A 23310-nucleotide genomic window follows, 5' to 3' on the forward strand; every position below is an offset into this window, starting at 1 on the left:
GTGTCTTGCTCCTTGCTCCTCTGACCCCCTTCCAGCTCTGCTACCCTTCACTATCACAGGAACTCAATATCCCAGAGTATGGAGGAGTAGCCTGATCCCATTTCCCCAGCTTCCTCCTCGGTACAGCAGGCTGAGAGTCCCGCCTCTGTCCAGCCCAGATGACTCAGTGCTGACTGACAGACCGACTGCTGGACAGACTGTGGAAGGGCAGATTTAGTAGTTGGCATTTCAGTGTCCAGTGAGGGACAGCCCAGATGCAGGACTGTCCTCGGTGGGCCTCGGTGAGGCCCAGAGACAGAGGCTCTCTCATAAGCCAGGCAGCCTGGGCACTCCTGTCCAGGCCAGTGTGAGTGAGGCTCAGGGGCTCCTGTGGTCCCTGCCTCACCCCCATTCCCACTGCCACCCCCGTCAGAGCCAGGACAGAATCCCACATTGGCAGTGAACCCCCGGCTCTGCTCTCTCTTTTTTAGGGCTGCCTGAGAACCACAAGAATTTGGGCCCAGTGTCCTGGCAACGTGACGGATGCACGTAGCACTCTGGTATCTGTTTTAAATTAGCCACTAAAACAAGTACAGCCTTGGTGATGGCAGGGTGGGGTGCGGAGTGGAAGGTACCGAGGAGAGAAAGCCAATCCTCTTTTCCCATGGGGCTCCTAAGAAAGTAAGGAAGGAGTCAGGGCCTTGGCCCTAGTCCTTGCCTTCGCAGGTGCTGTTTGGGTTGAAGATCCGGCCCCTGGTTCTTGAAGAGGGAAGTTTAGGCAGTGGATAGGAAAAGGACCCGAGCCCCAGAGGGAAAATTATAAAGAAAGGATCTCAGGACTGCACCGCCCCCAGGGAGAGCCCTGGCATTCCTTCCCCACCCCACCCCATCCCGCCCTGGCATAATGAGATGCGGCTTTGAATGGGCTGCCCACATATTGGGGGGTAAGGGTGACTCACTATTACTATGGGGAGAGAAGGGGGAGCCAGGATGGAAGAAGAGTGACTCACCCAGATGGGCATCAGCCTCAGTCCTCCCCCTCCTCCCCAACTTCTGCGGGTCTTCCTTTCTGCCTGCCTGCCTTGCTTTGCACCCATATCTCTAGCCCCCAACCCCAATCACCCATTGCCCTCTGCCCACCCACTCCCCCCCCCACACCCAGAGACTGCGCAAAGCAAGGGGGGCTCTCATACTATATCTGCAAGGGCTGAGCAGGCAGGAACAGAGAGTCTCGAGTTCCAGGGAAGCCCGGGGCGTCTTGGGGTGCGAGGGTGGGGCCGGGCTGTCCCCCCCCACCCTCCCGCGGCGGCTCCTTTAAGACCGGAGGCCCCGCCCCGTCCTTTAGACCTATTAGAGCCTTGGTCCCGGTGCCGGTGACTCAGAGTGTCCAGCCCTGCCCAGCCGAGCCGAGCCCGAACGAACCCCGACTGCGCGCCCGGCCCGGCACCCCACGCCACGCCGACCCGCAGCCAGCAGAGCGCCCAGCCCGGCGGCCCGCGGCAGTCCCCGGCCTCCAGCTAGCTCCGCACCCCGCGTCCTCGTCCGCCCGGGACCCCTGCCCCCTCGGGCAGCAGCACTGCCACCCTGCCGGCCATGGAGACCCCGTCCCAGCGGCGCGCCACCCGGAGCGGGGCGCAGACCGGCTCGTCCACCCCGCTGTCACCCACCCGCATCACGCGGCTGCAGGAGAAGGAGGACCTGCAGGAGCTCAATGACCGCCTGGCCGTCTACATCGACCGGGTGCGCTCGCTGGAGACGGAGAACGCAGGGCTGCGCCTCCGCATCACCGAGTCGGAGGAGGTGGTCAGCCGCGAGGTGTCCGGCATCAAGGCCGCCTACGAGGCCGAGCTGGGCGACGCCCGCAAGACCCTCGACTCGGTGGCCAAGGAGCGCGCCCGCCTGCAGCTGGAGCTGAGCAAAGTGCGCGAGGAGTTCAAGGAGCTCAAAGCCCGGTGAGTGAGTTGCGCACAGCCCTGGGCAGATGCGCAGCGGGGTGGTTTTCGGGGCTCAGGGCCGAGCGAGCACCTTTCCCGGGAGGCCAGGGGACACCTTGCCTTGGAATCTCCTCCCTCCCCGGAACTGCCTCCGGTCGGTGGCAGTGACAGGCAGTGCCTGTCCAGGCAGTGTCCTATCCAGAAGGGAGGGTCTCCGGCCTAGAAGGGGCTGGTGAAGCCCCCCCCCCCCCCTGCTGTCTACCAGCTGTTCCCGAGCCAGAGCCAAGGGACGGGGCAAAGTCATGCCGGGTCTTAGAAACCCGGACAGCCCCAGACACTCTGGAATGAGTTCGAAAATCCTGCTGGAACTTTTCAGGAGGGTTGGTTGGCTGGCACTCTGCCAACTTAGCTGTCCAGGGGCTCCCAGTGCCGATGCTTCCTCCAATGAAAGTTAGATGTCCTTTGTGGCTAGAGTGAGGTCACAGGTCCCCGTCTCTGTGTTCCCCTCTTGGGGCACAGAGGTTGTGCCCCAGACCAAGCCTGCTTAAGAACTGGAGTATCGGGTCTGGAGAGATAGCATGGAGGTAGGGCATTTGCCTTGCATGCAGAAGGACAGTGGTTCGAATCCTGGCATCTCATATGGTCCCTTGAGCCTGCCAGGAGCGATTTCTGAGCTTAGAGCCAGGAGTAACCCCTGAGCGCTGCCGGGTGTGACCCAAACACCAAAAACCAAAGGAAAAACAAAAAAGAACTGGAGTATCATGGGGCTGGAGAGATAGTACAGTAGTAGGGTGTTTGCCTTGCACGCAGCCGATCCAGGATGGACCTGGGTTCCTTTCCCTGCACGGAGCATCCCATATGGTCCCTCCAGAGCCTGCCAGGAGTGACTTCTGAGTGCATAGCCAGGAGTAACCCTTGAGCGCTGCCTGGTGTGGCCCAAAACAAAAGAAAAAAACAAACAAACAAGAACTGGACCATCATTTGTGGTTGGGACCCTTGTCACCTTGGGACAGACAACTCCCCAGGTCCAGGAGAAGGGTTCCCCTGTAGCTTCTGAGCCTTGGGCCAGCTTACTCAGGAATGCTGAGGGCTTCGAGGGGCTCCACCCACTTAAGGAGCTGTCTGACTACGTGTGTGGGGGGATCCCTCTCTTGACCCTCTGTCTGGTGTTTCAGAGGGTTGGGGAAGCTTTGCCTTCCCTTGGGATAGCCACTTTCATTTTCCCAGCCCGGCCCAGTGCTGAGGCCCTTCCTCTCTGCCTGCCACTGGCCGTGTTGATCTTTGCCTTATTAAACTGCTGGAATACAGTGACAATTTTGAAATCCAGCCGTTGGACGCTTCAGGCCACTCCTGTTTCACCCTTGTCTGCTCCACCCTGCCCCACCCCAGTTAGCTCCACCCTTTTCCAAGGAGTTCTTGGGTTCCAGGGTCCTCTTTAGGTCCCTCCTTTTCCCACCACATCTGAGAACATGGTTTCTTTCTTGCTCACCCCTTTTTTCTCTCTGAAGACCCAGAGCAAAGCACATGAAAGATGCCAGGGGTCTGGGGAGGCCTCGTGGGTCCACCTCCTATCCCGGCATCTTACCCAAATAGGTGTTCTTCAGAACCTCGCCTTGTACTCACTGCTCTTTCTGCTTTCCGGGGCTCCTCCAGTGTGGGTGTGGTGGATCGTAGCCCAGTGGGCACACGTGGGCTCCTGTGTTTCCACGAGCCTATGCCTACAACTCAGTGAAAGAGCGGGCAGAGGCGAGTCCGGGGAACGCCTGGAGAATCACGTCCAAACAAGTCCATGCAACTCACCCCAACGGCCACTCCCTGGCCGCCAGTGAGAGCCCTGTCCCCGAATTTTCATTTTGAGTGTATCTTCCCCACTGAGGAGTCAGGGTTGGGTGGGTGGGTGGGAGTCCTGTAATCCAACTGGCCTCGAGGCCATGATGGGACCCCGTCTCCTGTGCCTCCTGGTGCAGCTGTTTTGGTGGACAAGGGCGGGTGCCAGCGCATGTGGGCCAAGGGTGGGGGTGGCGAGTGTTATATTTAGCTGCCTGCCTCGTCTCCCCCACTCACTCAGCTAGGGAATCTGGCTTCCGGAAAGTGGGGGGCGGTTGTGGACACCTGGACTCCTGGATGACAACAGGGTTCCCTCCTCTGTCCACAGTGGTGGGGAGTCTGGATATGTGTCTCTCCTTCGCATGTCCTGCTCTGGGAAGAAGAGTGAAGAATGTGGGAACGGAGAGGAGAGGAGGAAAGAGGCGGTCTGGGTTTAATATTTGATCAGAGCAGAGTCCAAGGCCAGGCTGTGGCTAAGATCCCCTTGGTTCCTACCTTGGTCACACCCAAGAGCTGGGGCTCCTAAGCAGAACCAACTTCCCCAGCACCCCATAAGTCCTCTCTTCTAGAACCTGATAATATTCTACCCCAAAGGACAGAAGCAGGAGGAAGGGTGCGTGTATGAAAGACCAGAGAGCTACTCTGCCCCAGGCGAGACAGCCGAGGGGGTAATTCAGACACTGCTCCCTTGTTGGTTTGAGGGTTGTGTGTTATTGTTAAGCTGTTTAACATAGTCTCCTGCTCACACTCAAATTTGACTAACTGGGAAAAAAGAAAAAAAAAAAAAAAGACAATGCTCCCTCCCACCCCAGGTTTTTATAGGGACAGGTGGAGACTGGGTGAGATGGCAGATGTTCAGAAGGGACACAGGGAGATGTGCATTTCCTTCCTGAACTGTGTAGCGTGACTGGGGCCAACCGCCACCACCCCACCCCTTCTAGCAACCAGTACTAAGGTCTGGAGCAGAGAACAGAGTTTGGGGCTGGGACACAGGTTAGTGCCAGGGACTGTCTTTCTTTGTGGAACCCCTGGAGGAAGGCTGAGTCAAGTGCTGGGTGATTCTGTCCACAGAGCAGAAGTATCTCTTCCCCTGCAAGACGAGGCTAGGATGTATAACTTCCTTGATTGCGTGTGTGTGTGTGTGTGTGTGTGTGTGTGTGTGTGTGTGTGTGTGTGTGTTGGAGGCTGGAGAGGCACAGGAACAGTACAGCATAGCCCCAGGGGTGTAGGGACACACAGGCTTGCCTCGTTACACAGACAGACTGAGTCAGGCTAGGGCTGAAACCTGGACCTCTCACAGCAGGGCCAGAGAGATAGTACAGTGGATAGGGCATTTGTCTAGCATGTAGCCTACCCAGGTTTAGTTCTTGACATTCCATAAGGTCCTGTGAGAACTACCACGGGTAATTCTCAAATGCAAGGACTTAAGCCAGGAGTAAACCCTGAGGACCACAATGGGTCCCAAAAGCAAGCAAAAACTTTCTCTAGCATAGGGGTCCTGGTGGGGAATGCTGAGGGTGGGTGGGATGGCTGAGGCTCATTTGTACCTCTGCTTGGGGACCAGGGACATTAAGACTTCACATCCTCTTCAGCTCTCCCACAGTCTAAACCTTAAAAGACATAGAACTGCTGGTAAATAGCACAGTGGGTAGGATGTTGTGGAGTAAGACCTGAGTATTGCTGGGTATGACCTCTTTCCCCACCCAAAAAAAAAGACCCAGGACTTTTCCCAGCCACCAGCAGGGATGGTATTGTCTTGAAACCTTTTGGGACTTATCACAGCAACAAGGAGGTTGGTGCCCTTTGGTGGAGGCCTTAGGATAGTGGAAAGGGGGTTCACTTCCAAGCCAAAGGAAATGGGGCCAAAGAAATAACACAGCAGTGGGGTGTTTGCCTTGGATGCGGACGACTCAGGACGAACCCGGGTTCGATTCACAGCATCCCATATGGTCCTACCCCAAGCCTACTAGGAGCGATTTCTGAATGCAGAGACCTATGATGCAGTCTTTGGGGCCGGTGTGACCCAGAAACAAAAAATAAAGGAAAATGGGACCAGAGCAATAATACAGCAAGTAGGCCATTTGCTTTGGCTGACCCAGGTTTGATCCCTGAAATCCCATATGGACCTTGGTTCAATCCTCAGCATCCCACATGATCCTCTGAGCACTACTAGGAGTGATTCCTGAGTGCAGAGCCAGGTGTAAACCTTTCGTACTGCTGAGTGTGGGCCTAAAATGAAAGCAAAAAAACCAAAGGAAAATAAAAAGTGTTGGAATTCTGGGGCCGTAGTATAGCAGGTAGGTGCTTGCCTTTTAGGCAGCTGACCAAGGTTTGTTCTCTGATACCTGATCGGGTCCCTTGAGCACACAGCCAGTGGTAAACCCTGAGCATGACCCCAAAACCAAAATATATCTCTAAAATATAAGGGAACCTATTTGTCTGCTCCCTCTTGCCACTCCACACCCTGAATCCCACATTGTAAGTTGTGGGGAAGGAAGAAGTACTGCTGTCTCTGGGAGCTGGGTAAAACAAAAGACCGAAATTCCTCGCAGATCCCAGCTGCACCTGCTCGGCTGGCCCATCCTGGGCCTCCAGCAGGCTGTGGCTCTGTGCCTAGAAGTCGCACCCGTCGTCGTACCCTCTCCCAGGTTTTGGTAGCTGAGGGTCAAGAGCCAGGGACAGCTGGGGGGACAACTGGTGGGAGATGCCTTCCCCCACCAACTGTGCCCTGTGCTCTGCCCCCTCTACCCTTATCATCTGTAGCAGCTGTTGTAGTTAAAACCAAGTCTAGCTCACAGGCCTAACTAAAGGGTGTTTTATCCCTTCCTACAGCCTTCTACTGGCTGGACTCAGGCTGAGAAAGCTACAGGGTGCCACCCTTGAACAAAAAGCTTGGTGGGCCACCAGCATCGTGACCCTGTAGGATAAGTCCTCTCCCGTGTTTGACAATGTCATTCCCTTGCTGTGACCTTGATTATGTGACCTCTTCTTTGAATTCCCCGACTGGGAGAAAAAGGGCCTGAGCAGAACCCCCTAAGTCCTTCAGGTTCCAAAGGAGCTCAGTGACCAACAAGTGGTAAAGACTCCTGTAACTCATGTGAGTGTAATTAGTAACAAATAGTTTCTCAATAGAAACTTCCCCTCTAGTTGTGGAGTTAAAGGTACTCCCTGCTCAGGCCTGAGGAGAGGACTGTGGCTAAGGTGCTTGCTTTGCAGGGAATACCTGGTTTGAATTCTGAGCTCCACCTAGGGTCCCCAAGCACTGCTGGGTTCGGCCGGGAGTGGGGTGGGGGAAAGGTACGCCCTTTTCTTTTTCTCAAAGAAAATTTATCAAGGGCTGGACGCAGTGGTCCTCAAACTATGGCCCGCGGGCCACATATTGTATTTGTATCTGTTTTGTTTCTTCATTGCAAAATAAGATATATGCCGTGTGCATAAGAATTCGTTCATGGAGCCGGGCGGTGGCGCTAGAGTTAAGGTGCCTGCCTTGCCTGCGCTAGCCTTGGACGGACCGCGGTTCGATCCCCCGGTGTCCCATATGGTCCCCCAAGCCAGGAGCGACTTCTGAGCACATAGCCAGGAGTAACCCCTGAGCGTTACCGGGTGTGGCCCAAAAAACAAAAAACAAAAAAAAAAACACACACACACAAAAAAAAGAATTCGTTCATAAGCTTTGTTTTTACTATAGTCAGACCCTCCAGTTGTCTGAGGGACAGTGAACTGGCCCCCTGTTTAAAAAGTTTGAGGACCCCTGGATAGCTCAGCTCAGCGGTAGGGTGTTTACCTTGTAGGCAGCCAACCCAAGACAGGCCTAAATTCAATCCCCAGCATCCTATATGGTCCCTGGAGCCTGTCAGGAGCCATTTCTGAGCTCAGAGTCAGGAGTAACTTATCCCTGAATGCTGCCAGGTGTGGCCCAAAAACTAAAAAAAAAAAAAAAAAAAAAGGAAGAAAGTTTATCAGAGGGCTGGGAAAGTGGCTTAACAAGTAGAGTTCACGTTGTGCATGTGTGTCCTTGAGTTCGATCCCCGGCACTGCCCATGTAGGCGCACACACACAGACTTGTGTTTCTTAGAAGCGGTTAATTGTTCTGACATGATTCTCTGAGCTTCTACTTTGTTTTTATTGTAAATCCCATCCTCTCCCTCAGGCCAGTGGAGGGGCCTGTGCATTGGAAGAGAGGGGGCGTCTAGGTGAGGCTGAAAGGGGTCCCTAGTAGGCCTGTGTCCAGATCAGGGAGGTGTGGGGTGATCTTAACTGCCCACTGCTACTCCCTTCTGGGTCCTTAACTGCCCCCCCCTGCCTGAAGGGGGCAATTCTGGCCCCTCATCCTCGTCCCTTTGTGCCCAAGAGCCTGGATGGACGCTGCCTGGGGAAGGCTGGGCCCGTTTCTGCATTCCTGGCCAGGCTCCCAGGAGGGAGGTACAGGAGCTGAGTCACAGCACAGGGCCCGTCCAGGCAGACAAGAAAAGACTTTTCTGGAAAATTGCCCTCGACAACTTCCCAAGTGGGGGACTCGAGGTCTCAGTCAATGGGGGGCTGATGGGCGGATGAGTCCCGTGGGGGGCAGCTAGAAGCCCTCTGGGCCCAGCCTGGCACCGGGGCAAGTGGCAGGAGCCCTTTCCTGGTGCCCCAGCTGCTCCCCCTGCTGGCCGGCGGCGGAGTGGCACCTCCCGGGGCTGGGCTGGAATGCAGTGGGACCAGCCATAGCGGATCCTCCCCCACGTCTGATCTGTTCCTGATGTCCCTGGGGTGTGGCCTCAACTTTCAGTGCTGCCAGGGTTAATCCTAAATCCACTGGAGGGAACTGCTGAGTGGACTCCTTGTGGGGATCCCGCCCCCCACCCCCCTTTTCTGGTCTGCGTTTTTGTGACCACATGGAGGAGAGAGAGGCTGGGAGGAAGAGAAAGAGCTTTTGGCAAAGGTTCTTGAGGTGGCGGCTGGCTGGGAAGCCTGCAGTGTGTTGTCCAGGTCGCTGGCCGCTGGCCGCAGGCTTCTGCTTCCATTGCCGACAATGCCACGTTGATCCACCCCTCAGCTGTGACTCAGGCCTGGAGCCTCGCCAACCCCGGAGCTTCTGCTCCTGTCGCGTCCGAACATGTCAACAGGCCAGCCTCTGCCTGCTGTGAAGACCTGGCTTTGTCTAGGACCAGAACAGCTGAAAGTCTCATTGGCGGCGCTGGAAAGGGTGGAAGGGGAGGCCCACCCCGGGCCTTGTGTGGCATAGTCTCACCCAAGAGAGGCGCCGGGTGGCTGAGGGACCCAGGACTGCTGTGGGGGAGGCCGGCGTGGGGTCCAGACCGGAGCTCACACGTGCTTTCCGGTCGAAAGACACTGGGCACCTGGCAGGGTTGGGGCTCCCCGGGGAAGGCTGGGGGACTCTTATTCCTGGGGACACCTGCTGGCCTCACTTCCTTCTTTAAGGCCCCACCTTTCACACCTAAAAGGGAGCAGCTGCAGTGACTGGAAGAGGCCTAGGAGTCTAGGGTGTCCCTAGGCCATTAACCTGGGTATCTTGGCTGCTCTCTGCACCCACCTGCATTGTGCTACTGCCATTCTGTGTGCTCTGCTCTGGGTGCCCTGCGCTATCCTCGAATCTTGTTTTACCTGTCTGTGAAAATACCGAAGTGCCACAGCAGCTATAGTGGCCTGTACATGCCTTGTGCTTCAGAATCCCCTGGTTCTCAGGGTGTTTGAGGACAAGTAGAAAAACATCCAGACACTTATACTCTAGGTGGAAAGAGAATAATGCAGGACTCAGCGACAGGCAGTTGTGTTGCAGGTGTGAGGCCCTGGGTTTGAAGGCCAAATACCACCCTGAGCACTGACTGAGCCAAGTTCTGAGCACCACTGGTTGTGGCCCCCAAGCCAAAAATAAAATATATTACTCTTTGGTTTGGAAGCCACACCCAGCTATGCTGAGAGCTTTTCCAGTCTCTAAAAATGAAAATAAAATAAAATTTAAATGAATTGAAAAAAGGAATAAAGTAACAGTCAGACAACAGCTGGATGAAGACAAGGGGTTGGGGTGTGAGGATCAAGCACTGGTCTGCTGTGTGAAGGCCTAGGTTTGATCCTCAATATTGAGAGGAACAAAAGATTGGGCCCAGAGCAATAGGGCAGCTGGGAGGACACTTGCCTTTCCCATGGTCACTTCCAATTTTGTTTCCAACACTGTGCAGGGTAATCCAGGAGTGATTTCCCCAAGCGCAGAGCCAAGAATAAGCCCTGAGCACTGCTGGGTGTGGCCCAAAAGAAGAAAGGGCCAGAGAGTTGGTAGAGAGTAAGATTCTTGCCTTGCATGCTGCCAATTCCAGTTCAGTCCCTGGCATTGCAGAGAGTTCTCTAGCACAGCCAAGAGTTCCCATCTCTGAGCACTGCTGGGTGTGGCCCAAAACAAAAAGAAACAAAACAAATAGGGGCCCTGAGATAATGTAGTGGAGCCTGGAGTAAGCCCTGAGCACCAGTGGGTGTTGCCCTAAAACAAAACAAAATGAAACAAAAGGACAGGAGAAGAGGGAGGGAGGGAGGGAGGGAGGGAGGGAGGGAGAAAAGAAAGAAAGAAAGAAAGAAAAAAGAAAAAAGAGAGAAAGAAAAGAAAAAAGAGAAAAAGAAAGAAAAAGGAAAGAGAAAGAGACAGAAGGAAAGAAAGAAAAAAGAGAAAGAGACAGAAGGAAAGAAAGAAAGAAAAAAGAGAGAAAGAAAGAAGAGAGAAAGAAAAAGAAGAAAGAGAAAAAGAAAGAGAAAGAAGAAAGAGAGAGAAAGAGAGTGAGAGAAAGAAAAGAATCAAGTAGCAGGTTGGAATGTCTGGGGACTCTATGGCAGGCCTTGGGCAGGTTGCGATACCTCCAGCCATCCGCTAGAGGGCGCCACGTGCTGCTCCAGTCTCAGGTGACCCCCCCCCAGCCACAAGGGGTGCCTATCTCAGTGAGGCAGGACAGGTGACTCCCCAGCCACAGGGGGCGCCTGTCCCAGTGAGTCAGGAGAGCCCCTGCGCACAAACGACCCTCTCCTGAGCCCTGAGCTGCTTCTGAGCCTTCATACAGCCATGGGGAATGCACAGAGCCCGTGAGTCAGGGCTGGGGGTGCTGAGAGGAACTGGGAGGGGCTGAGAGGGACTCTGGGGGCTTTCCAAAGTGCTGAATCCAGCAGGTCTACACTACTTCTGCAGTGGCCCCATGGTGGGCCTTCCTGTTTCTTTCCCTTTTTTTATTTTTTTATTTTTTTTTGTTTTTGGGTCACACCGGGCAGCACTCAGGGGGGTTACTCCTGCCTCTACACTCAGAAATCGCTCCTGGCAGGCTCGGGGCAACCCTATGGAATGCTGGGATTCGAACCACCTTCTACATGCAAGGCAAATGCCCTACCTCCATGCTATCTCTCTGGCCCTCCTGTTTCTTTTCATTTCTTTTTTGTTTGTTTGTCTATTTTTGGGCCACACCCAGCAGTGCTCAGAGGTTACACCTGGCTCTGCACTCAGAAATTACTCCTGGTGTTGGGAGCCAGAGCGATAGCACATCGGTAGGGCGTTTGCCTTGTGCATAGCCAACCCAGGACAGATGGTGGTTCAAATCCTGGCATTCCATAGGGTCCCCTGAGCCTGTCAGGAGCGACTTCTGAGCACAGAGCCAGGAGTAATCCCTGTGCACCGCCGTAGGGTGTCACCCCCCAAAAAATATATTTAAAAAAAATATTACTCCTTGTGGGGCTCAGGGGACCATATTGGATGCCTGGGATTGAACCATTTTTTCTTTTTTGAAGGGCCAATCCAACGGTGTTCAGAGCTCACTCCTGGCTCTGTGCTCTGAACTCTGTGCTCAGGGCTCACTCCTGGTGAGACTTGAGCCCATATGGGGTGCTAAGGACAGAATCTGGATCATTACTCTTGCTCTGGGCCTATCTTGGGCTTTGCTTTCAGCCTTAGTCCAAGTCTGCCCAAATCTTCCTCGCCCAGACAGGAAATGAGGGCCTGTCCCTCAGGCCCACCAGGTTGCTCCCAGCAACCAGTCCAAACAGGCCTACTGCTGGCCCAACTTCTATATCTGGCCTCTGAGCAGCATCAAACCACTCAACGGGTGGATCAGTGGCTGGCTCAGTGCCTACCAGCCCCTTTGCTGTGCTGGGTGCCTTCTGCCCCCACAACTATTTTTAATTAATTAATTAATTAATTTTGGTTTGGGGGGCCGTACCCGGTGGTGCTCAGGGTTTGCTCTTGGCTCTGCACTCAGAAATTGCTCCTGGCAGGCACGGGGGACCCTATGGGATGCTGGGGATCGAACCTGGTTCCGTCCTGGGTTGGCAGCACACGAGACAAACATTCTACTGCTGTGTTATAGCTCCGGCCCCTGCCCTCAGAACTTTTTGTTTGTTTGTTTGTATTATTTTTGGGCCACACCCGGTGACGCTCAGGGGTTACTCCTGGCTACGCGCTCAGAAATTGCTCCTGGCTTGGGGACCATATAAGACGCACAGGGATCGAACCACAATTCGTCCTAGGCTAGCACTTGCAAGGCAGATGCCTTACCTCTAGCGCCACCGCTCCACCGCTCCGGCCCCCAGAACTTCTTTTTTAAATTTTATTTTATTTTTATCGTTTGGGCCACACCCGGTGACTCTCAGGGATTACTCCTGGCTATATCCTCAGAAGTTGCTCCTGGCTTGGGGGACCATATGGGACGCCGGGTGAATCAAACCATGGTCGTTCTGAGTCAGCCGCTTGCAAGGCAAACATCCTACTGCTGCACCATCACTCCAGTCCCATGCCGCCAGAACTTCTTGCAGACACCTGGCTGGGTTCCTTCAGTAGCAGCCTCGGCACATACTGTCCACACACACACTGCACATGCATGTACCCATGAAATGTACGTACTCATAGCACATACCCCGTACATTACACATGCATACTACATGCAGTCCACACATTACACCACAGACTTCTCCTTGGGCCAGCCCTGACCTCCCTATTCCCTTACCTCTGTAGATGAGGTTGAAGAAAGGGCCCACCCAGTCCTTCTGCCCTCATGCATCTAAGAACCTACTTCAGGTGCTTAGGATGGGCAGGATTGTGCCTTGGCATGGTGGGGTCTCCCCTGTGGGTACTAGAGGATTTCCCGCCCCTCCTGGCATTGTCTGAGCATGAGTCACCTTGCTGCCCCTGTCTCCCACCCACGCCCAGCTCCAACCCAGCTCCAAGGACTCCCACAGCTCCTGTTCAGGTGGGCGGTGTCGGGTGGGACGGGTTCCTGCTTGGCCCCTATCCCAGGAGGAAATGTCTTTGAGGCTGGGGGGCTGCGGGGGCTGAAAGGCTGAGCCTGGATGTGCGTGCAGATTACTGGCCACACTTCTGCAGGCCTGAGTCACGGGCCCATGGGGGAACTTCTCCCCGCCCAGGGGGAAACCGCAGGAGGCTTCCTCGTTTCCTCCTGGGGCTTCCCTGCTTGGTCTGGTCTTTTGAGGGCCTCCAGAGAGAAAGTCAGTAACAGTCCCTCTTCCTCTGGAGGTCCTGCCTCAGTTTCCCTAGTCCCCAGTAGTATGCTTTTCTCTGGTCGCCGTGGAGAGTGAGTCTACGCTGGCATGGAGGGCTATCTGGGGCCCTCTGCACTGGGTTCAGGACCCTCAGCCCTGCTCACACAACCCACACTCAAGTGATAGGGCCAGGGTGGCTGATGTGGGCAGGAGCCCGGTGCTGTCCCTTCCTGCTGCTCTGGCTGCAGCTTCTGGCTCTGCGGGTCTGGGAAGTTTCTTCCTCCTGGGCTTCTATGGGTAACAGCCCTGGGGAGTCCTGACTTTGTTAGCAGTGTGTGGTACTGGTTACCCACCTGCCTATAGATCCTCAGTTCCCTCCTCTGCAAGAAAGAACTTGAGGGGCCAGAGAAGGTACAGCAGGTTGGGCACTTGCCTTGTACTCAGCCAACCCAGGCTTGATCCTTGACATCCCAGTGTTCCCTTGAGCCCCACCAGGAGTAATTCCTGAGTGCAGAGCCAGGAGTAAGGTCTGAATACTGCTGGGTATGCCCCAACCTTCCCCCTAAAAAGGACTTGAGAGGAAATCCCACTCCCAAATTCCTCGCTGTATAAATCCCTTTATTTTAATTTTTTTTTAATTCCTTTTAAGACTCTACTTTGGGGCAACACCCACTGATGCCGGAGTCTACTTCCTTTCCATGCTTTGTATGATGCTGGGGATCGAAGTCAGGCCTCTGGCACGCTCAGTCCATTCACTGTCTCTCACTCCCTCATGTTCTCACTCCAGAACACCTTGAGGCCTCCCCGGAAGTCCTGCCAGGTCTGGAATTGGCCCAGGAGCTGGCATCTGTATCTGCTGCCCGCCTCACTTTACTGCTTCCCTCCTCCCTCTGCTGCTGCCTCAGCTTCGGAAAAGTTCTGAAGTCATGGAAAGTTGGGGCTGTGCTCCCAGCCAGGGGCTGGGCCGGATGGCAGCCAAAACCTGATCTGGGCCTGGACTTTATTTTTAGCTTTTCTGACTGAGATGAAGGGGGGAGACATCCTCCAGTCTGGAAGGGCCGTTCCTCCCTGAAACATAGCAACATGGCAGCCACAAGCCACAAAGCAGCTTGTTCTGGGGCCGGGCAGATGGTGCAAAGAGCAGGATGCCCCACAGTGGAGCCCCCAGTACCCCTGAGAGACCCCATACAGAGAACAACACACACACTTATACACACACACACACACACACACACACACACACACACACACACACACACCTCATCTTGTTCTGACAAGCAGCCAGAGGCTCGCAGCAGAGCAAGCCCACGTGTCTTTATTCTTCTGTCCCCTCTTCCCTGGTTGTCACACTGTCCCTCCTAGTGGTGGGTTGGAGACCAGGTGACCTGTAGTGGCAAGGAAGGCAGCCTCTTATGTCTCTCCACTTTGGCCTGGCATGTGCATTGTCAGAGAAGCATGTCCTCAGCCTCTGCATCAGAGAGTGTCAGAGCGGCCACTTAACTCCAGCCCCGACTGTCCCAGCCCACACTCGCCTTTCTTCACCTGGCAGATGGGCTGGCACAGGGCTGACAGTTGGCCCCCACCTCCACACCCCTGTACTTTCCTTACCACTCTGCTCACACTAACCGAGAAAAGGAATGTCTGGAAACTCAGCAGTTCTTTGTTTTGTCTTATTTTGGGGCCACATCTGATGGTGCTCAAGGTTCATTCCTGGGAGGCTCAAGGGGAAATCATACGGGGTGTGGGAGATCATCCTGGGATTGGCCCTGTAAAAGGCAAGTGTCCTGCCTGCTGTACTATGGCTCTGGCTCCCTTAGCATCCATTTAAGAGCTTGGGATTCTTTTTTCTCTCCAGCTCACTGTCCAGCAAGGAGAATCTGGTACCCAGAAATGGCAGGGTGGCCTGGGGCAGTCCTGCCTAGCTGGTTCCAGCTGAAGTTTTGCCTACTTTAAGTGTGTGTGTGTGTGGGGGGAGGGTGGAGTGGGAAGGGGAGGTTTCCAGGCTGGCGTCCATGGGGACCAAGGGCCACATCTGGAGGCAGATGCTGGGTGTGTAGTCACTCAGCCTCTAATGAGGCACAGAATCCGGGAGTTGGGGACTTGCGCTCTGCCCAGATCATGGGAGCCATACTTGCACTCCAAGAAGTCTGCCTGGTTGATTTTACCCAGGATCCCAATGAGTTTTGACCCATTGAGCCCCACTAGAGTATACTTATAAAAGAGCCTCATCGGGGAGAGAGGCACGAGGGACCTTTGGATCCAGTACCCCAGTACCCCAGGACTGGAAGACTGAGTGTCTGGGTCCCTGCTGCAAGAATGGAAGTGGGCGGAGAGCAGGGGAAGGTTGAACCCTGTGTGGGAAGCTGCAGAGACAAAGGTGGCCCTGTCTCTGGGAAGAACTGGGAGGGAGAGAGGGGAAAGCATTCATCTCACGGGATCGGGCCTATGTGCCCTTGGCCCCAGGCACGTTCCTTAGCCCTGACTCATGGGAAGGGTGGAGAAGCAGGAAGGGGGTTTGGGGGATCTTGCAGGAAGTGGGAGTACAGCCCCCAAGGCTTGCCAAGACAGACGGCACAACCTCGAGGCAACGCTGCTCTCTGCTGGCCGTACGAGGGATAGCAGCGCCAGCCTTCCCCTTCCTTGGCACTCGGGTGGGCGCAAGGATGCTCTCTGCTGGCAGACTGAGGGATAGCAGCCAAACTTGAGCGCAGAGCCCACCCTCCCCGGGGTCGCCTCCCGGACCACGCCTCTTACACGTTCTCTTCCCTTGCTTCTCTAGCAATACCAAAAAGGAAGGAGACCTGCTGTCTGCCCAGGCCCGGCTCAAGGACCTGGAAGCTCTGCTCAATTCCAAGGAGGCAGCCCTGAGCACTGCTCTCAGCGAGAAGCGCACATTGGAGGGTGAACTGCATGACCTGCGTGGCCAGGTGGCCAAGGTGAGGCCAGTCTGGAGCTCCACAGTACACCTGCCAGCCCCCACTCCCCAGCCTCCTTTGTTCCTCCTGTCTGCCTATCTATCCTGAGCATTCACAGGTTATTTCTACTAACTGCACCGTTTCCCGGACAGTGATGCCTATTTGGGGGAGGGGGCGCGTGGGTTTGGGGGGTCACATCCAGTTGTGCTTGGGATTAATTCCTAGCTCTGCGCTCAGAAAATTACTCTTGACAGGCTTAGGGAATTATATGGGATGCCAGGGACAAAACCCAGATTGGCCTTGTGCAAGGCAAACACCTTACTAGCTATGCTATCACTCAAACCCAAGGATAGTGATTCTCTTGTTGTTGTTGTTGTTGTTTTTGTTTTTTGATTTTTGGGCCACACCTGGCATCTCCCAGGGATTACTCCTGGCTTTGCACTCAGAAATTGCTCCTGGCAGGCTTGGTGGGTCATATGGGATGCTGGGGATCGAACCTGGGTCTCTCCCGGGTCGGCCGCTTGCAAGGCAAATGCCCTACCACTGTGCTATCACTCTGGCCCACTCTTTATGGGATGTAATTCCCAGCAGTACTCTGGACACCCAGGGGCATCTCCTGGCAATGACCAGCCTGTTGACTTTTGGCTATCTCTCCAACACTGTTCTTTTTTTTTTTTTGGGGGGGGGGTTTACACCCGGCGGTGCTCAGAGGTTACTCCTGGCTGTCTGCTCAGAAATAGCTCCTGGCAGGCACGGGGGACCATAGGGGACACCGGGATTCGAACCAACCACCTTTGGTCCTGGATCGGCTGCTTGCAAGGCAAACGCCACTGTGCTATCTCTCCAGGCCCAACACTGTTCTTAATACTTGGCAGGAGAATGTTTATTTTTGCCTTCAACATGCTTTGCTCTCTACTGTATACTGTGACCTCTCTAGTGACAAACTAAAAAGCTGGCTTGGGGACCAGAGAGATTGTACAGTGGATAGAGTGCCTTTCTGACACACAGCTCACCCCAGTTCAATCCCCAGCATTGCATGTGGTCCCTGAGCCCTGCCAAAGCGAGGAATAACTCCTGAGCACTGCCAGCTATGGCCCCCAAATCAAACCAAATTTAAAAAGCAGAAAAAATTCAAAGAGACTGGCTTGTCCTTGTCCCCCACTGTACACAGCCTCCCGTGCTCAAAGCGGGACAGGAATGCTGTCAGGTTAGTAGTCAAGTCTCCCTTGCCCGTCTGGCCATCCAGCTCTGGAGAGCAAAAGGGTGATACCTGCTGATTGAACCCCAAGCTGAGGCTGTTCTCTTGGGCTTCTCCCCTCAGATTTGCCTTTCCTCTCCCTGCTTATACGACTTTCTATGGTAGAAGCCTGGGAGGGTGAACCTCTTTTCCTGCTGCTCCTTGTGCCCCATCCCTGCTTTTTGGCCATGCTGTCTGGCCTCAGCACATTCAACTCCTGTTCCCCACCGAAAACACGGGTGCTTTGACCTCAGCACACTCAACTCCTGTTCCCCACCGAAAACACGGGGGCTTTCTCTGCCCCTGAAGGCAACGGGTATCTCTTACACACACACACACACACACACACACACACACACACACACACACACACACACACACACACACACACTGCCATGGGAGAGGAATGTGCCCCAGCTTCCCTTCAGCCCCTGACTTCTGCCTCCTTTCCCTTAGCTTGAGGCTGCACTGGGTGAGGCTAAGAAGCAGCTTCAGGATGAGATGCTTCGGCGGGTGGATGCGGAGAACCGGCTGCAGACCCTGAAGGAGGAGTTGGACTTCCAGAAGAACATCTACAGCGAGGTAGGGAGGGTGCAGTGTGTGTGTGTGTGTGTGTGTGTGTGTGTGTGTGTGTGAGAGAGAGAGAGAGAGAGAGAGAGAGAGAGAGAGAGAGAGAGAGAAAGAGAGAGAGAGAGAGAGAGAGAGAATGTGTGTGGGCTCATATGTGTGTACACGAGGGCTTGTTTGTATGTATATGCTGTGCACTTGAAGCTGAGGTGGGGACAGGTGCAGCCTTGTGTGTGCCCATGTGTAGGTGCCTGAGCTGCAGCTAGGGGGCACTGTGGTGCTGTCATCTTAGGCAATGCCCACAGTGACCCCATTCAGAATTGGGGTGAGGCCGGGAGCTCACTCACCAGGGTTGACCTCAAAGCTCTTTGGTAACCTGGAAGCCTGCGTCTTTCCCCATCTAGGAGTTACGTGAGACCAAGCGCCGCCATGAAACCCGGCTGGTGGAGATTGACAATGGGAAACAGCGTGAGTTTGAGAGCCGGCTGGCAGATGCGCTGCAGGAGTTGAGGGCCCAGCATGAGGACCAGGTGGAGCAGTACAAGAAGGATCTAGAGAAGACCTTTTCCGCCAAGGTGCAGCCCCTTAGCGAGCCCCGGCATCCCCGGCCTGTGCTCTGAATGTGTGCCTGCAGCCCCAACCCTTGTCTTCCCTGCAGCTGGACAACGCCCGGCAGTCGGCAGAGAGAAACAGCAACCTGGTGGGGGCTGCCCACGAGGAACTGCAGCAGTCCCGCATCCGCATTGACAGCCTCTCGGCCCAGCTCAGCCAGCTCCAGAAGCAGGTGAGTCTGGACCCCTCAGCCAGAAGCCAGGCAGGGCCAGCGGTGCTGTGTGAAGAGGGAACGGGGCGGGCAGGCTGTGTCCCAGGCCTTCAGCCTTAGTGGGGGTCAGGTGGTCTGTTTCAGGATAAGACCCTATCTATAATCTTTCTCTGTCTTTCTACTGCTTTTCCCTTTTAACAGTGGAGCAGAGTGGAGAGATAGTACAGTGGGTTTGTACTAGCACAAAGGTTTTTTTTTTTTTTGGTTTTTGGGCCACACCCGGCAGTGCTCAGGGGTTACTTCTGGCTGTCTGCTCAGAAAGAGCTCCTGGCAGGCACGGGGGACCATATGGGACACCGGGATTCGAACCAACCACCTTTGGTCCTGGATCGGCTGCTTGCAAGGCAAACGCCGCTGTGCTATCTCTCCGGGCCCCTAGCACAAAGGTTTTTACCTTACATGTGACCAATCCCTGTTCCACTCCAGCATCACTTATGTACCCTGAGCCCCACCATATCTGATCCTTGAGTGCAGAATCAAGAGTAAGCTCTGGAGCTGGAGAGATAACACGGGGGTAAAGTGTTTGCCTTATGGCCAATCCAGGACAGACAGTGGTTAAAACCCCTGCATTCATTTCATGTGGTCCCCCAAGCCTGCCAGAAGCAATTTCTTTTTTTTTTTTTTTTGGTTTTTGGGCCACACCCGATAACGCTCAGGGATTACTCCTGGCTATGCGCTCAGAAGTTGCTCCTGGCTTGGGGGACCATATGGGACACCGGGGGATCGAACCTCGGTCCGTCCAGCGCAGGGAAGGCAGGCACCTTACCTTTAGCGCCACCACCCGGCCCCCAGAAGCAATTTCTGAGCATAGAGCCAGGAATAAGGCCTGAACACCACTGGGTGTGGCTCCTCCCCCCAAAAAAAAAACATAAGCCCTGGGGCCAGAGAGATAGCATGGAGGTAGGGTGTTTGCCTTGCATGCAGAAGGCCGGTGGTTCAAATCCTGGAATCCCATATGGTCCCCCAAGCCAGGAACGATTTCTGAGCGTAGAGCCAGGAGTAACCCGAGTGCTGCCGGGTGTGACCCAAAAAACAAAAAACAAACAAACAAAAAAAAGAAAAAGCCCTGAGCACTGCCAGGTGTGGCCCCAAACCAAAAAATGTGTAGCTAGGCTGGTCCCTAACTCCCACGGTGCCTATGGGGACCACTTGTCTCCCAGGACTTCCTGGGTGCTGCTGGACATCCGGGGGCTGTAGCTGGGGGTGCTGGGCCAGCCTCTCTGGAGACTTCACTGTATCCTACTCCTCCCTTAGCTGGCAGCCAAGGAGGCCAAGCTGCGGGACCTGGAAGACTCGCTGGCCCGGGAGCGGGACACCAGCCGCCGCTTGCTGGCCGAGAAGGAACGGGAGATGGCGGAGATGCGGGCGCGGATGCAGCAGCAGCTGGATGAATATCAGGAGCTGCTGGACATCAAGCTGGCCCTGGACATGGAGATCCACGCCTACCGCAAGCTCTTGGAGGGCGAGGAGGAGAGGTGTGTGGGGATGGCAACACCCCTGCAGGGGGAAGGTGCTAGACCTGTCCCCCAGCATCCTGACCATGGCCCCGTTTCCCCCCCAGGCTGCGCCTGTCCCCTAGCCCCACCTCCCAGCGCAGCCGTGGCCGGGCCTCGTCGCACTCATCGTCCTCCCAGACACAGGGTGGTGGCAGCAGCAGCGTGACCAAGAAGCGCAAGCTGGACGCCACTGAGAGCCGCAGCAGTTTCTCCCAGCACGCGCGGACCAGCGGGCGCGTGGCCGTGGAGGAAGTGGACGAGGACGGCAAGTTCGTGCGGCTGCGCAACAAGTCCAACGAGGTAGGGGCCGGGGCTCCCCGCCCAGGTTAGGGCCAGTGACAAGGTGGCAGGCGCCAGGGCCTCTGTTGACAGGTCTAGGGGGGTGATTTAACTCAGCCCAGTATTTACTGCACCTTCTGCAACAAACCGCTTTTGGTTTGGTGGAGAGATAGCACAGAAGATAGCTGCCTTGCAAGCAGCCGATCTGTGACAGATGGTGGTTCGAATCCCAGCATTTCATATGTCCCCCGTGCTAGCAAGGAGCGATTTCTGAGTGCAGAGCTAGGAGTAACCCCTAAGCACCACCGGGTGTGATCCAAAAACCAAAAAAACCCTGCTTTTTGGGCTCGACCTGCACGTCCAATGATGGCCTTGTTCTTTATCTTGAGAGAGAACCTAGTTTTGGGACATCACCTGGTCCCTCCAGCAAAGGGACCCCGAGGGCTGGAGGTGCCTCTCCAGCTTCCCTTCACTCTCTCCCTGACAGGACCAGTCCTTGGGTAACTGGCAGATCAAGCGCCAGAATGGGGACGACCCTTTGCTGACCTACCGCTTCCCTCCCAAGTTCACTCTGAAGGCCGGTCAGGTGGTGACGGTAAGTGGCCAGAAATATGGGACTTGGAGGGCCCTGTCTGGGCCATGGGACTCCTCCCAGCTGCACACTGGTGAGGATGGAGGAAGCACTGAGCCAGAGGGTGGGACCCTGTCTAATTCTCCTCATCTCCCTAGATCTGGGCCTCAGGCACAGGGGCCACCCACAGCCCCCCAACGGACCTGGTGTGGAAGGCGCAGAACACCTGGGGCTGCGGGAACAGCCTGCGTACAGCCCTCATCAGCTCCTCCGGGGAGGTGAGCATGGAGGGCACTGCGGGGGGGGGGGGGGGGTGTCCGTGGGGCCTCAGGCCATGGTACTGACTCCCCACGGGGCGAGTCAGGCCATCGCTGCAGCATCTCAGGCCTGACCTGCAGCCGGGAGACACCGTTTTGTCCCTGGAAAATTCCTCCCCGAGTACCCACCCCGCCCTCATTCCCAATCCTGTGTCCCCCCAGGAAGTAGCCATGCGCAAGCTAGTGCGCTCGGTGATGGTGGTGAATGATGACGACGATGAGGAGGACGGAGATGACTTGCTCCATCACCACCACGTGAGTGGCAGCCGTCGCTGAGGCCCAGCTCACACCAGGGTCCTGCCAGGCCTTCCCCACGCCCCAGATCTTTTCATTAAAGATTGTTTTGGAACTTTACTCGCTGCCCTGGCCTTTCTTCTCTCTGCTCCCCATGCCTTGAACTGGGAGACTCCCGCCACACCCACCCTCCCAGGGGTCCAGGTGCCCTGCTCTGGTTCAGGAGGAAAAAAGGGCATGTGTTGATTGCCTGGGCACCTCCCCCGGGGAGCTGTAGATCTGGGTCTGGGTTGGTGTCGCAGGAAAAGAGGCCCATAGAATCCTCCCCACTCCCACTCCCACTCCTGCTGTCTTTCATCCCTCATCCCTCCTTCCTGCTGCATGCATGGGTGTGCTCATCTGTCTTTGCCTTCCCCGAACCCACTCTTGCCCTGCCTCCTGGCATTGCTTTCTCTGCACCCCCTACTATATACTCTTGGTGATTTTGTATGACTCTTCCCCACTGTTCGCTTACTCACTGCTTCGACTGACTCTCAGTCCCCTGCCAAGTGACCGCTCCAGTGCCCCATCTCCAAGTCCCACATCCTGTCCCCTTCGTTATCTGCCCCTCCCCGTGGCCCTTTTCCACAGCCCGCTCCCCATCCCCACCTCCCTCCACCCTGCCCTGGCTTGGGGGCCTGCCGTGGTCCGGGCCCCACAGTCGGAACCCCTGAGTCTTGTCTCCCTCCTCAGGGCTCCCACTGCAGCGGCTCAGGGGACCCCGCCGAGTACAACCTGCGTTCGCGCACGGTGCTGTGTGGGACTTGCGGGCAGCCGGCAGACAAGGCCGCGGGCAGCGCAGGGGCCCAGGTGGGCGGCTCCGTCTCCTCCGGCTCTTCTGCCTCCAGCGTCACCGTCACCCGCAGCTACCGCAGTGTAGGGGGCAGTGGGGGTGGAAGCTTCGGGGACAGCCTGGTCACCCGCTCCTACCTCCTGGGCAACTCCAGTCCCCGCACCCAGGTGAGTCGTCCACGGTGGACAGGGTGCCCTCGTGTCACCACCTGCCTCTGTGCCTCCCATCTGCGCCCCAGATCTGAGGGCAGGGGCTAGGCCGAGGGCCAGGAGGGAGTCGCAGGCCTGCTCCGCCACTTACGCTTCTCTCTTCTCCTTCCCAGAATGCTCAGAATTGCAGAATCATGTAACCTGGGAGCCATCCGGCCGGTGCAGGAGTGGGGTCTCCTGTGCCCCCCTCAGTCTTGTGCCCACCCACCTCCCCGCCCTGTACCTCTGGGGCAAGGGGACTCAAAGCCAAAGCAAAGAACCCCTTTAGTTTTTTTTCTTCTTGTTATTTTTTTCTAAAAGAAGGTATTTTCTACAGTGATTTTATGAAGAAAAAAACAGGAACAAACCAAAAAAAAAAGCCTTTATCAATCCCACTTGCTTTCCCTTGCTTTCAGAAAATGGGTATCTGCCTTAGAAAAACAACAACAGAGGATTTTTCACGGAGGAAAAGGTGCTTTAATGGGCAAAGGGCGAGGCCCTGCCTGATGATCCCACCCCGGGGCCCCTGACATGGTGCCTGAAGGGGCCTCTCAGAGGCTCCTCTGCCTGCCCCACTCCCACCCCACCACCCGGGGTGACTTTGTTGTCCCACCTTGCTTATTGTCCAAGCTTGCTTGTTTTTATA

General features: G+C 55.6%; 1 protein-coding gene across 1 annotated transcript in view; it reads left to right on the top strand.

The window, feature by feature from the left end:
• The window catches only part of LMNA (lamin A/C), a 32250-nt gene extending 9309 nt beyond the window's left edge, over positions 1-22941 (top strand). Inside the window, exons 2-14 of the mRNA XM_049782243.1 lie at positions 471-539; positions 1325-1931; positions 15985-16141; positions 17814-17939; positions 18329-18499; positions 18583-18708; positions 20002-20222; positions 20309-20543; positions 21010-21117; positions 21252-21371; positions 21573-21665; positions 22377-22643; positions 22799-22941. Of these exons, the coding sequence (XP_049638200.1) occupies positions 1573-1931; positions 15985-16141; positions 17814-17939; positions 18329-18499; positions 18583-18708; positions 20002-20222; positions 20309-20543; positions 21010-21117; positions 21252-21371; positions 21573-21665; positions 22377-22643; positions 22799-22825 (2010 nt within the window). The 5' untranslated portion in view covers positions 471-539; positions 1325-1572 and the 3' untranslated portion in view covers positions 22826-22941. The remainder of the gene's footprint in view (positions 1-470; positions 540-1324; positions 1932-15984; positions 16142-17813; positions 17940-18328; positions 18500-18582; positions 18709-20001; positions 20223-20308; positions 20544-21009; positions 21118-21251; positions 21372-21572; positions 21666-22376; positions 22644-22798) is intronic.
• The last annotated feature ends 369 nt before the right edge of the window (positions 22942-23310 follow it).

The sequence above is a fragment of the Suncus etruscus genome, chromosome 10 (genome assembly GCF_024139225.1).
Source record: "Suncus etruscus isolate mSunEtr1 chromosome 10, mSunEtr1.pri.cur, whole genome shotgun sequence".
NCBI lineage: Eukaryota > Metazoa > Chordata > Mammalia > Eulipotyphla > Soricidae > Suncus > Suncus etruscus.